The sequence below is a fragment of the Bombus affinis genome, chromosome 6 (genome assembly GCF_024516045.1).
Source record: "Bombus affinis isolate iyBomAffi1 chromosome 6, iyBomAffi1.2, whole genome shotgun sequence".
In the NCBI taxonomy this organism is placed as follows: Eukaryota; Metazoa; Arthropoda; class Insecta; order Hymenoptera; family Apidae; genus Bombus; species Bombus affinis.
The window spans coordinates 867,213-880,241 of NC_066349.1; the positions used below are offsets into that span (position 1 = coordinate 867,213).

The 13,029-nt window shown below is 33.8% G+C and overlaps 2 protein-coding genes and 1 long non-coding RNA gene across 4 annotated transcripts; 2 read left to right on the top strand and 1 right to left on the bottom strand.

Moving 5' to 3' along the window:
* Positions 1 to 1,705: 1,705 nt before the first annotated feature.
* LOC126917287 (troponin C, isoallergen Bla g 6.0301) lies at positions 1,706 to 8,115 on the top strand. 2 transcript variants are annotated; one of them, XM_050724027.1, is made up of 6 exons: positions 1,706 to 2,088; positions 3,320 to 3,350; positions 5,242 to 5,385; positions 5,570 to 5,689; positions 6,513 to 6,644; positions 7,716 to 8,115. In XM_050724027.1, exons 1-6 carry the CDS (start codon positions 2,065 to 2,067, stop codon positions 7,742 to 7,744), a joined length of 480 nt encoding a protein of 159 aa, XP_050579984.1. In that variant the 5' UTR covers positions 1,706 to 2,064; the 3' UTR covers positions 7,745 to 8,115. The 2 variants fall into 2 exon arrangements, with proteins under 2 accessions (XP_050579984.1, XP_050579986.1); XM_050724029.1 differs by having other exon boundaries at positions 1,716 to 2,067.
* A 95-nt stretch (positions 8,116 to 8,210) lies between these two features.
* LOC126917244 (NCK-interacting protein with SH3 domain) lies at positions 8,211 to 12,059 on the bottom strand. The gene is made up of 9 exons (XM_050723948.1): positions 11,830 to 12,059; positions 11,540 to 11,724; positions 10,637 to 11,479; positions 10,359 to 10,561; positions 10,188 to 10,291; positions 9,877 to 10,095; positions 9,635 to 9,807; positions 9,462 to 9,559; positions 8,211 to 9,373 (listed from the first exon to the last, which is right to left on the bottom strand). The coding sequence occupies exons 1-9, from the start codon at positions 11,852 to 11,854 to the stop codon at positions 9,283 to 9,285; spliced, it is 1,941 nt and encodes a 646-aa protein (XP_050579905.1). The 5' UTR covers positions 11,855 to 12,059; the 3' UTR covers positions 8,211 to 9,282.
* Positions 11,971 to 12,553, top strand: LOC126917302 (uncharacterized). The gene is made up of 2 exons (XR_007710914.1): positions 11,971 to 12,104; positions 12,164 to 12,553. It is a non-coding gene; the product is annotated as an uncharacterized LOC126917302 (long non-coding RNA).
* The last annotated feature ends 476 nt before the right edge of the window (positions 12,554 to 13,029 follow it).

Consider the following 13,029-nt stretch of genomic DNA (forward strand, 5'->3'; position numbering starts at 1 on the left):
GAAACGCATATTGGCACAATCGAGATTGTGCATTTGGCAAAGACATATCAGTTTCCTTGTTTGATTTATGCCACCACGTGATTTACACGTAATTTAAGCAATTTTCTTCGGATAAATTGAGATTCGATTATTACGCAGAAAATAACAAAAATTGTAGCCTACTAAAAGCAACCAGACTAAATATTCGATGGTTGCTTGGATGGTGGCGATCGCTGATGATTAGTAATTTACAGCTTTTACTATGCAACGTGTTACTTAGCTGTGTGCATTTTGGATCTTTTCCAAATGTTGAACCACCTTTTCCAGACAACCCGCCGATTCTTGCGAATGATTCGGGTTACCAACTCATCTTATTATCCGGCAATTTTCCATCAATAACTATCTCGTTACGCGTTTTACTATCGTGATTGATCTGCAGTTGACAAAATCTCGAAGAAATGAACAGTTTCAGGTTTCTCTGTACAATGAGATTTTTGTTGTTCGTTCGATCTCAGGTTCACGCTGCATTTCAACGTCAAACAGTCGAGTTAGCTAATGTTACACAATTTATGAGTTGTTAGAACTCCCCTTGTCATCAAAACAATTACATCATGCACCAAGAAAGCGGACCGTTTTATTTGAATACGTACGATCGAAATTTGAAACTTATGCAATGAATAGAGAAATTTATTAGTTCACTAATTGTATATGAGATTGATTTGAGCATAGAAAGCTCATAAGCATTCTGAGCAATAGGAAATTTGGGCAATTCTTCCAATTAATTTAAGTCGTGTAAACATATCGTGGATAACATCGTACTTTAGACTTTAAACAATGATATTTCTTTTGTTTTCCCGTCGCAGAGTGAAGGTCTTGTCTTAATTCCAAACTATAAGTTTCACATCGATTTCACCACTGTATGCCTTTGTCGTTTTACTGTCGTTTACGCTGACCGCAGAATTTTCATTCTCTATTTTCGTACTGGTACAGCGATATCGTTTTCCTCTTCTCAAAAAGACGTACACGCGACACATAGTCGTTTCAATGAACAAGAATCAAGTGAATACGTTGTTCCAGCGCGCGTCTAAAATTAAAAAGGAATTCATTCCGTCACAATTTCTTCGCTACAACCTCCTCTGCTACATAATTTCAATCCTGAATTATTTACGATGTTGCACGATACTTTCCTCGTAAAAAAAACTCCTGCTCACCTTTATAATCCGTTTACAATGATTATATCTAGAGGCAATGAGATTTGTATTCTGCTTTTCTTTGAAATAGTTTATGTAATATTGAAAAGTAAAGAGTTCGAGTATTTTAACACCCTGTTAATTTAAAGAATACTACAAAGTTCAAAATAATGCAGCTTTAAAGCTTTATATAGTTATAGAAGTTTACCTAAACATAAATCATACTTAAAATTACAAAGAAATATATATGCGTGTATGCATGTCATTATGTATGTATACAGATAATTTGTACGACGAAGTGCAGAATATAGATACAACTAATAAGAATCCATCTGATTTTAGAGACACCGCGGGAGGAAAGAATAAACGAAGGGGGTCAGAGTCTGGAGTATCGAGGAACGAAAAGACGGCCCTGATTTCGAGCCTCGCGGCATCATCCGCGTCTGCATCCCAGAAATAGCGCAAGCGCCTTTCCAAAAGCTTTAAGGCCCGTGAAGAAGCGGATAGAAGAAGCTGACGATTGGCTGGAGGTTGCGGGGTGCGGTCCGGCATCGCCACGCAACCGCTATATCCTCCTTTTCGAATATTACCGCGACGATGGTCGTTTCTCGTGACAGTGTTCGACAGACAGCAACCATACCACCTACGTTCTAACGACGTAGAGAACGTAGAGAACCGCCACGATTTTCTATTTTTCTCGTCGCGAATAATCAATTTATCATTCGTATTCTCCACGACGGTTTTTTTCGTCGTGTTCGATTGTCGTAGCCGCAGTGTTTCTTAAGTTCTTTCTTTATGAGTAAATTCGTTTGTTAATTTCAACAAGCAAAAAGAAAGTAAAACGTTCAAAGTAAAAAAGAAAAAGTAAAAAAAGTAAAAAGAGAATCGCGCCACCATGGTATGTTCTATTGATGATATCGTAAGTCGTCGCCCTGGTAAACATACACGTTTTCCTATTGTATATTCTCTCTATTTATTTATTGTATTTTTTTCTCTTTTTCTGGTCTAATTCATCACTGTGCCTCGCCTTATCTCTATGGTTTCTCTTCACTCTTCATTCTTCACTTTTCGCTCTTGTCTCGTGTTCGTCGGACGAATTGGAATTTCGAATATTTTATCAAATTGGAAGATATACTGCTCGGAGTAATTCAAGAATCAATTCGAACAGGAAGTTTCTCTTTTCGACTTATTTGCCATGGAATATGTAAAAACGAACGTTCTAATTATTTCGAGTAGTGTATTCGACACATTTGAATTCGCTTCAATTACACGTGTTAAATGTATCAGACACGATGCAACAGGTGTAAATTGATAAGAACGACTACTTCGAAACATCGATTCCTCCGCTTATGCCGCGGTGTGCTTGCAATCTGCATCCACTGTTCTCTCTGTTCTCTTTATTTCTCTTTTTTTCATTGTAATATCTCTTCTGGCCTGTTCTGACTTTTGTTTTAGAACTTTTTAATTTTTACTTGTCTAAACAATAACAGTGGTTATGACCTAACAGCGACCGAAATCGGAAATTATCGGTTCAGAGATGCGAGGTTTTGGAAACGTGATTGTTTCTTACACGGCGAATTTCCTCGGGCCTTTCCTCTTCATGTTGATTTATTAATTAATTTATAACCGAAATAAATAACCATTTGTTAATTAAATTAGAATTGGATTAAATAATAACGTGCGTCTTAATATTTATCGTTATGTTCAAGAAGAATGCATTACGAATGTAAGAAAAATTGTTGAGTGAAATGTGAAATCGACAAGAAGAAGGAATATAGCCCGATGTCTGACTATTCACGATCGTTTCTACTTTGTTCAGTTCCAAGCGTCGCAAAACTCGCGACAACTTTTTCAACTTGAACTCTATTGCAACCATTGGTATTAATCAAGTAACAACGGATAATAATAATACAAAAGAAGTAATATTCAATTACATTAAGAAAAGACAGAAATAATGCACGAACTTTCTAAAAGAAAAGAATCGCTAAGTTAACCACGCACGTCCACTTGGAAATTTCTTCGAATTAATTCTAATAGAGTAAAGGAACGATGTTTAAACTGATCAAGATCGATTTACGATTGATTGAAACTTTCCTTTTTCCACTCGATCTGTGATACGGATGTCAAATTTCATTTTTCTCTGTTCGCAGGCCGACGAACTTCCCCCTGAACAAATTGCGGGTAGGTACATCAACCAGTTATTAGATATTAATATCCTAACGTTCAACATTCTATAACCACGAATTAACAGCAAATAAAGTCTTTAATCCACGAGATCAGTGACAATTCAATTTTAAATTATGAAAATGAATTCGTGATCTAAAGAACGCTTCGCAACACCAATACTCTAGTCTAGGTATTTCAAATCGAACAAGGAGTTTAAAGGAAAATGGCGCAAGTGATTATGTCTTTAACTTGAGAAAGTTGCGGTTAAAGATAATCTTAAAAAGCATATCTGTATGTTTATTTCTAAGCTTAACTTTATGTATAACTTACTATAAAGTAAAAACTTTTGTGTTATTTTTCTTAAATAAAAACAAATCTTTTATTTATCTAAGGAAGATTTCTGTTATTAAATCAACGCAAAAATTCGTTGAAAATACAGAAATAAAAACCCGAAAACAGAGTCTTTGACAAGTGTCACGATACAACTCGGCGCACCATTCTTGGCTTTCCGGTATTTCGCGTCGAAATCGTATCATGTTTACTGAACACCGTGTGCTAAATTTAGCAAAGGTTTACTGTTTCTTCTTTATGTTTCCCTTTCGGCTGCTTAATCCTTCACGTCAACGAGAAGGGAGCTTGTTTAACCTATCCAGGTTATTTCTATCCATTTCACTGTGTAACTCTTAAGGGATTAATCATTCTGGAGTATACCGTCGCTATATGGGTAAGCCAAGATGTATCTGTAGGTACAGCCTGTTCATAGTTTAATATCGGAAACTACGTTTCGAACAAGAAAAGACTGATCTCTGTTCGTATGCCAATCTGAGAACAAAGAAACTCTGTTCGGGAACCGTATGATTTCGACATACGTCAAGGCGACGTGGTAAAAATGGGGGAAAATATAGCACTCGTGTACAAGAGGGGAGGACTTCCATGGATCCAATTTTCATTGTAGTTTCCTGTTATATCAAGATTCGATATAATCTGATTAGAGAATTTGTTTAAAATTTTTAAGAGGAAAGATAAAAACGAAGCGACGAATAAACGGCTGAGATAAGTTATTTGGACGGCACGTTCCTAGAGTTTATTTGCGCTTCAATTCAATCGGGGGCAGCCGGTATAGGCTGCCTATGTATAGCTGCAGAACCGCCTTACTCGCCTTAGTGTGATGAGGAGGTATCGTGTGACGATTCGATCGGAGAGAATCGGATCGGTAAAAATAGAGGAAAGATTCTCCAATAGAATCGAAAAATAGAAACTCGTACGTTTCGCTGTCTCTAAAAAACGAAACATCCGGGCTATAATTGCTAGACCAAGGAATCTGTCTTCTATTAAATATGTATGGCATTCGTCAGATTTTTCGAGCTAATATCGAACGGAAAACTATTATATTATTAATCTATAACGAAACCATTCAAAGCAATTTTTTAGTTAGTTTTTATTTCATTGTTATCCATACAAAGGTATATTTTATATAATTTAGAAGAAAATCTCATAGGAAAAAGATGAATACTTTTGGCTGCCTCACAAAATTGTTTTTCTTTTACATAAGAATGTTGAATGAAATGGATATTTTTTAAAAGGAGAGACTATTAGAAGATCGGTAAAAAATAAACAATTGCATAAATTAGTTCAAAATTTCTACACACTGTCAGTCAACAACGATAAATAAACGTTTTAACCAGCGTGAACGATGATGCATCAAGCTAAATAAGCTTTGAGCCAGAATCGTGAGCGAAAGGGCATTAACATCGGTTTCTAAATTCGTAACCGTACCATAGACAAATTTTAACGCGGTGAAATACCACTTACGAGTAATCAGATTTTTCCCTCTAAAACATACATACTATCTTCGATCTGATGTTTCATGTTCCACCAAAAGAATATTTAATCGTAATTTTTTCAGTCCTTCGTAAAGCGTTCGACAGCTTTGATAGGGAGAAGAGTGGTAGCATTCCTACCGATATGGTGGCCGATATCCTCAGATTGATGGGTCAACCCTTTAACAAAAAGATTTTGGACGAACTAATTGAAGAAGTTGATGCAGACAGTACGTAGTATAAATCCAATGTTTATCTTTGTCAGATACTCGTGTAATATTCGCAGTTTGTCCTATTTTATTGACTATAGGAGCTTATTTAAAATTTTGTCATTTTACAATATGTGTTAATTTAATTTAACAATAAGTTAAACTAACGCAGATTTCTGAATGGAATTTTGTTTTTAATCGATAGAATCCGGTCGTCTGGAGTTTGAAGAATTCGTCACGTTAGCCGCAAAATTCATTGTTGAAGAGGATGCGGAAGCCCTAGAAAAAGAACTTCGAGAGGCTTTCAGGCTCTACGACAAAGAAGGTAATTAAATATATGTTTTGCTCAGTAACACTATTCTATGGCGTCTTCCTTTTCATCATCTCCTATTTTATTGGATAGGTAACATAGATATAAGCAATTTGTTTTCTTCTTGTAAGAATGAAAGGGAGTCCGAAAACATGTTTCTCTCGTGTGTGTTTTCGTATTTTGAAAGATGTTTATCTGACTGAGCCAAGGAAGATTCCTCTGAAAACACACAGTTTCACTGTTGTTGATAATTGTAGTATCTACTTTTTACTCTATATAATCTACCGATACTCTTGCATCTCAGTTTCTTCATCCTCGCCAATTTTTTATACATATTTTTCCTGCGTCTTAAATTAAAACATTAACACCAAACAATAAATGCCGTAAATCCATTACTATAATCGTTCGGGATCTCAGATAAATTAGATATTGAAATGAATGGAAGTGGTAAAGGAAAAATGGCGTGAAAGAAGAAAAAAAGATATATCGACCGACCGAGAATAACCGATTCTGCGAAACCTGCACTGCGTACAAACATTGCCGTTCTCCGTTTCGTATCAGGGAAATGAAAGCCGACCGAATTTGAAAAGCCTTACGCCTGTGGGAACGCGGCCAAGAATCGAGCTCGTTTCGTCACCCAAGTCTCCATGAATTATGATCCAAAGCCAAAGACTCTCAGATGTGTATTAATGTGACTACTTCGTTCACCGTTTCCTCCCCTTCGCTAATGTACGACGATGAATTATATTTTTCAATCTATCCATTGAGAAGGAATGGTCGATGTTCAAGGAAACTACTCGCTTAGAACTTTTAAATTAAAATATTTCTTTTGTCATAGGAAATGGTTACATACCCACTACGTGCTTGCGTGAGATCCTCAGGGAACTGGATGACCAATTGACGGACGAAGAACTGGATATCATGATCGAGGAGATCGATTCTGATGGATCTGGCACCGTTGACTTTGATGGTAAGGAAAAATAGAACAACTGTTAGTTAATTATCGTGGACTGGAGATTTAAACGTGGACTGTTTTCTTGACAATTGAGCTTATTTTATTTTATAGGTTGTGTAGTTATTATTTTGAAAGTACTCTTAAATTCATATTAATCGTATCCAACATTTTGATAAATGTTTTCAAAGTATAATTAGTAACAGAATAAATAGTATGTGATATCATTTGTTATCACGCTGGAGAGCCCGCACGTGCTGTCTGCTGAGTACATCGGGGTTTATTTATACATGATCGACGAATCAGGACCATCGACCTCTCTTATTTCACTATTTATTTTATTACTTACTTACTAATTCAAGATATTACTTACTAAATCTTCAAATCTGTTAGAATCTTTTCCGTTACAACAATCCATTTCTTCTTACAATGAATTTCTTTTACTTTTCGTCTACTCTAAAGATTTACTATGAAGATGTATAGAATATTTAATATTTAGTGGGATATTCCAAACTTTTACATAAAATCTTTCAACTTTCTAACGATTGCGTATTACATAAACTACATCCACTAACCCAATTCCAACATTGATACTGAAATCTTGGCATCTTTCTTCATTTCCTAGAACGACGAACATACTTCATCGTTTATCAACAATAATTTATTTCAATGTAACATTGCCAATAGTTACAAAATATACGAATCAATAAATAAGTCTCAAATATGTTTACAAATTCGAGGAAAAATGTAACTGCTTCCTTTGTTTGTCTTGGATAGATTGAAAACTTGCTAATTGTTAATATTTCTCTGACAGGTCATACTTCACATGTTACTACATATATGTACATATTCTCTAAGTCTATAAAGTGATTTAGTTGGCACATATATACATATACTAAGTTTCTTCATCATACGTATCTTTCACGGGTGGTATTATTTTCACTTCATTTACCTACTTTGTTCGATAGCATTAGATAGAATATTTTTAATTTTTTAAGTATATTAAGTATATTTTTAAGTATACAAAATAAAGAAATATTTGTTTAATTAAAATATTTAAAAATATTTAAGTAAAATATTTTGTTTCAGAGTTCATGGAAATGATGACTGGAGAATAAATATCCTGGCATGTCAATGTTTCGACTCAAAGACAATACAAGTGCGGCAGTCACGATCAATTCTCAAACTAATTATCTGCGTGTCTTCTAAAACCCAAAAAAGTTATAATGCAAACGAGAACGGTGCCTAAAAGCGTGCAACGGTTATGTCTCCTAACGTTACGACGCGTGTTCTTCTATCCTAGCTCTTCGGATCTCGGAACGATTTGAAATGTCTTCAGTGTCACGAAAATGGCCTCGTTTGTAGATTTCTCTTCTATTTTAACGTGTGCCGCAATACGGGTCTCAATACATTTGCATCACGCCTACTAAGTTTTTCATCGACAGTATTTATTTGTTGTTAATAAAACTCTATTGAAAAGATATTAAAATTTATTTTTCTTAATGAAAGATGTTCAAACAACAATTTAGTTACAAATTTACATATTGCATAATATTGTTCAGGAGAAAAAACGAAACCAAATCATTATTCGCCTAGACTTTTTATTTCTTTAACATTTGATTTATAATCACAATAATTTGAGATTTCTTTGTAATTGACATCTTAATAGTCATAACTTTAATAAACGTAACGCAGTATAATACTTTTAAAAAAATAGAGTAGCTAATAATAGACTAGAAAGTTCGATAACTATAAATAGTGGCACTAATAAACTATGAAATTTTATTCCGACCAACTTGTTCTAGAAATCCTATGGTCGTAATTATGAGAGTCTTAAAACTCTCTTTCTCTCCGTCTCTCTCTCTCTCTCTCTCTCTCTTGCTAAATAAATTTATAAACTTGTTAATGCGCGTTGACAAGAGAGGATCAAACATAACTGAAGAAATAATGCATGACTTAGAATATTACTTGCACAGACGCGGACTAGACAATTTACAGAGATAATAGAGTATAACTGGTTCGATTAGGATTGAAATCCTTTATTCGAGCGTTGAAGCATTTTCACAGAGAACTTTTATAGATGTTCCCACTATGCAATCAAACTTTTATTTAATATTATATCAGAGCAGTAATTCAGATACTTTTTTAATTCGATATTTTATTCGTGCAATCAGACTACTTTCATGTACACTAATTTATTTATCTACTATCACGGTACTTGGAATGATTCTATATGCTATTTCCAATGGTCCTCATGCTTAGAACGAGAAAAAGTTTTTTTCTCACATATACATATCTATATATGTATGTATATACAATATATAATAATTTCTAAAAGCTGATTTATGTGTCTTTTTTATCTTTTTTGTATCCTTTTTTAACTAGAATAAATAGTATTGTTTACTAGAAAGATTAAAACGAGAAAAAAATATAATCTGATGCTCATAAGATTCTGCGAATCGTGTGTGCGTTTTTGATATAGTAGCTGAGCAAAATATTTGCAAAATAGAAATATTAGAAAAATAAAGAAGTTTTTTGATCGGTAACTTGATTTTCTTCGTCGCTGCTCCTCATTGTACGTACCGGAATCTTCTTATACGAGAGTTTGCAAATCGTCATCCTCCAAGCTTTTATTACTGGGAGGTGACAACAAATGTCACATTTTAAACAAATGGGGAAATTCATTGCTAATTTCGCGTACTGATTGTTGATCTTCCTGACTTTCTCCAGTCTCCTCACAAAATATTCTACAACATATATTTTTACATTATGACAGTGATAACAGTTATGTTATGATTATGATTATGATATAATAGTACTATGACAAATACAGACCTTGTAAAGCATTTTAATAGGTCTTCTGAACGATACTTATGCTCATTATAACTTGAAGTACGAAGTACTCTTCGACATAATTCCAAGTATTGTCTGCGCTGTAATGTCAATAATTATGTCACATCTTTTATTTCTATAAGAGGGTAAAAGCATGTACACATATTTCTAAATACCTTATCACCAGGAAACATATCATATAATTGGCGCAATATAATATCAATTAGAACTTTAACGTCATTTGTATAGAATAGACCTGCTGTGACATCATTGTTGAACAGATCGATAAATAATTTCAGCACAGAATGCGGCGGCGGTGGTTCATGATCGAATATTCGCACAGGATCCTCTGTAACAGATCACAGGTTTGCTGGAATTTCAGTTTATTTCATGTAAAATACATCTCGTTTTATCTCACCTTCCCTATTGAATAACAGTAAAATCTTTTCAGTAAAGTTCTTTGCCACTGATCTTTCTTTCAATGCATTTAGAACTATATTTTCCGAATTTGTGAATTGTAAATTGTACGATAGTATTAAATTTACAAACAAATCCGGAATTTGATCTTCCAAATCCATATCAGGTGGATTCTCTATTAAGTCCAAAATAAATGCTATAAATTCCGAACCTAATTGCTCTGTAATAAAACTCAGAATTAAACGTTGTAACATATAGAAAAAAAGTCAGGGGAAGATGTAATAGACATAACGCATTACCTACTTTACTCACCCAAATGTGTAATTGGCATGGGTTCACCCATTGAAAAAATCATAGTAAGTAATAATGAAGAATAATTTAATTTTGTTACATTTCTAGGATTGCTCCTCATATCTCTATATTCAAAGATATATCAAGTCATTATTAGAGTGTTATAAAATAATACAGCTTACCAAATATTACCTTGCTAACTCCATAGGCAATATACTATTTAACATTATAGTCAGGATCACAGAATCTAAACTACACATTACTCCAAATGACTGCAGGAGCAATTGCCTAATAGTCCATCTTGGTTCCATTTGATAATATTGTATCAATATATTAACTCCATTATATTGATTCTGTTGTAAAACATATCTAGATACATTTGCATCTGCGTTAGTCTGTGAAATTAACAAATTATTAACTGATAGAAACGGAATAATTAATTTTTTTAATGCAATAAATATATGATATACCAATATAGAGGTGAGTTCTTTTATATAATCAACAATAATAGATTCATCTTCATAAAGCATCCAATTTCTCTGTTGAGAATCTTCCTTGCAAGAAGTAAGCTCTGTAAAGATTACTTTCAATCTATTAGCGTCATATGTTTCCTCTATACTCATTTGCGATACCGTGAACGGCGTTTCTAACTGATGCAATAAGGCATCAAAATAATAGCTCACATTTTGGGGCAATAGTTGTTGCAATCCAGAAACAACTACCGTCACTGCTACCTTTGACATTTCGTAGCTTAATTGAGTATTTCTACGTACTTGGTCAAGTAACTGATAAGCAGTATGAGAGTTAATATCACATAATGAACCTTTTTTCTTTATAGGCGAATTAGTAGGAGTCTGTCTGATATTACTCTGAGAGGGACTCTTACGAAGTTCTGCCTGAATTTTCTGTGACTCAGAGGAAGACTGATGTGGAAGGGATTGCATCCTTTGATCGTTTGTAGGTGTGCGTTGGCATTGTGGGATAACTGGTGCTTCCTCCTGTTCTGTATTACTGTGCACAGTTGTCTGTGCTGTCATGTATGAAGTGTTACTCTGAACAGTATTAATATCTCCCTCTTGAGTATTACAAACAGGTGATGAACGTATTTCTTTATTAGGTGTTGTATTTCCAAAGTCTGGAGGCATCGGAGCTTGCTTTTTAGGTTTTTTACTAGATTCTGCTTGTTTCTTTTTCTCTATTAATCTCAGAAGAAGATCCTGCTTGTCTAAGTGTAATCCACTCTGTTTCTTAGTTTCAGCCTTCACACTTCCAATACAGTCTTCCAGAAATTCGATCAATACTTGAGATGATACCTGGAATGTATTTCATTCTTAAAAATCTTCACATACTTATTACTACACTCTGATCCATACCTTTACAGTGGTGACGTAATTCGAGGGAATATATCCAATCTGGCCGTCTCTATTAACGACCTGCCACCAATTTCTTTGTTTGGTATTGGTCTGATATAAAATAAAATAATCGCCCTCTTGAAAGCTGAGGGTTTTCGCGAACGTAGCCTTGAAATCGTAGAGAGCTTTAAGCACTTCATAGTTCTCTAATATGCGTAAAACAATGACAAAAAGGATTAGGATTACTTAAGGATTACTTAAGAAATACCATGAAAATTAGCAGCCGCAGAGAAATCGATTAACTAACTCACCTAACCTCATAGAATTATCACCCATGATCGCGTATCGAAATGGAAAGTAATATTCGTTCTCCAGGAGACAACGCCCAGGTGAGAAGTAAACGGGCGGAGAACTGCCTACCACCGTTCACTAATTTCACTTTCATTCGTGCTCGACATATTATTTTTCTACGGTCTCTCTTTTTGTTAGCTAACTACATATATAGAAGAATTCGACAGGGCCCTCTATATCGAAGTTCGAAAGATTGGACATAGCACAGGCCATTGATACATAACATGTGTTATATGTACGTATGCATTAATGTGTATATCAGTGACATAGACTTAACCACGATCGTATACACAGATCTGGCAAGATCCCGTGGTAAGGGTAGACTCTTAATAATGTCATAAGGTGTGTCCCGGTCATATATACAGGCTGGAAACTTCCGTAGTGAGTGATAGGCTTTTAGTGACCAGATGATATTGATCAGCTTGTTCGCAATAAGGTATTTTAATCAAAATCTTAGGATTCGTTATGTAACGCCATTGTATAAAAATACCCCAAACCTGATTAAAGGGACAAGCGACACCACTATAATGATAATAGAGACCAACTTCTGTCTTACATATATGAATACTACTTATATATATATATATATACTACTACTACTACTAAGAATAGCTGTATATTTGTCTATAATTATATTATTATTTTATGTCGAACTAATCTCTAATAAATATTATATGATATAAATATCTTTTTCATTACTAAAAACTTTTGTAAACTCTGAAATCACTATAATTTTACACCTTCAATAAGAATTTTATAATATTAACATATTTTAATCGTCAATAATATTTTGAATATGATATTATTTATGGATATTATAGATAGTGTTAATACATAATTATACAATTATTTAATGAATTAAGAAATACTAAAAACAAACTATCCAATATACGCATTAAATATAAAAGTATTATATATATGTATACATATTTGATTTATAATTATAAGTTATAATTTTATTAAACATTTTAATTGGAAATAATAATACATATTTAATAATTTAAACATTTTTCTACACTGAATGAAATATTGTATATGTACTTAGTTTAAATACATGGTGAAAAATTATGAAAACTAATTTATAGAGTAAGTTCAGTGATTTAGTTTATATTCTTTACTTTCAATACATTCATCAAAGGGTGGCGTTAGATATGAAATCC

What these genes read in the sequence shown, in the direction of transcription:
- LOC126917244 (XM_050723948.1), bottom strand. Translation starts at nt 11,854, where the DNA reads ATGGGTGATAATTCTATGAGGTTAG. An exon ending in CATGCCAATTACACATTTGG is followed by an intron (nt 10,096 to 10,187) that starts GTGAGTAAAGTA and finishes GTTTTATTACAG; the next exon opens with AGCAATTAGGTTCGGAATTT. An exon ending in ACTGTTATTCAATAGGGAAG is followed by an intron (nt 9,808 to 9,876) that starts GTGAGATAAAAC and finishes GATCTGTTACAG; the next exon opens with AGGATCCTGTGCGAATATTC.
- LOC126917287 (XM_050724027.1), top strand. Translation starts at nt 2,065, where the DNA reads ATGGTATGTTCTATTGATGATATC. An exon ending in CAGGCTCTACGACAAAGAAG is followed by an intron (nt 5,690 to 6,512) that starts GTAATTAAATAT and finishes CTTTTGTCATAG; the next exon opens with GAAATGGTTACATACCCACT. An exon ending in TGGCACCGTTGACTTTGATG is followed by an intron (nt 6,645 to 7,715) that starts GTAAGGAAAAAT and finishes ATTTTGTTTCAG; the next exon opens with AGTTCATGGAAATGATGACT.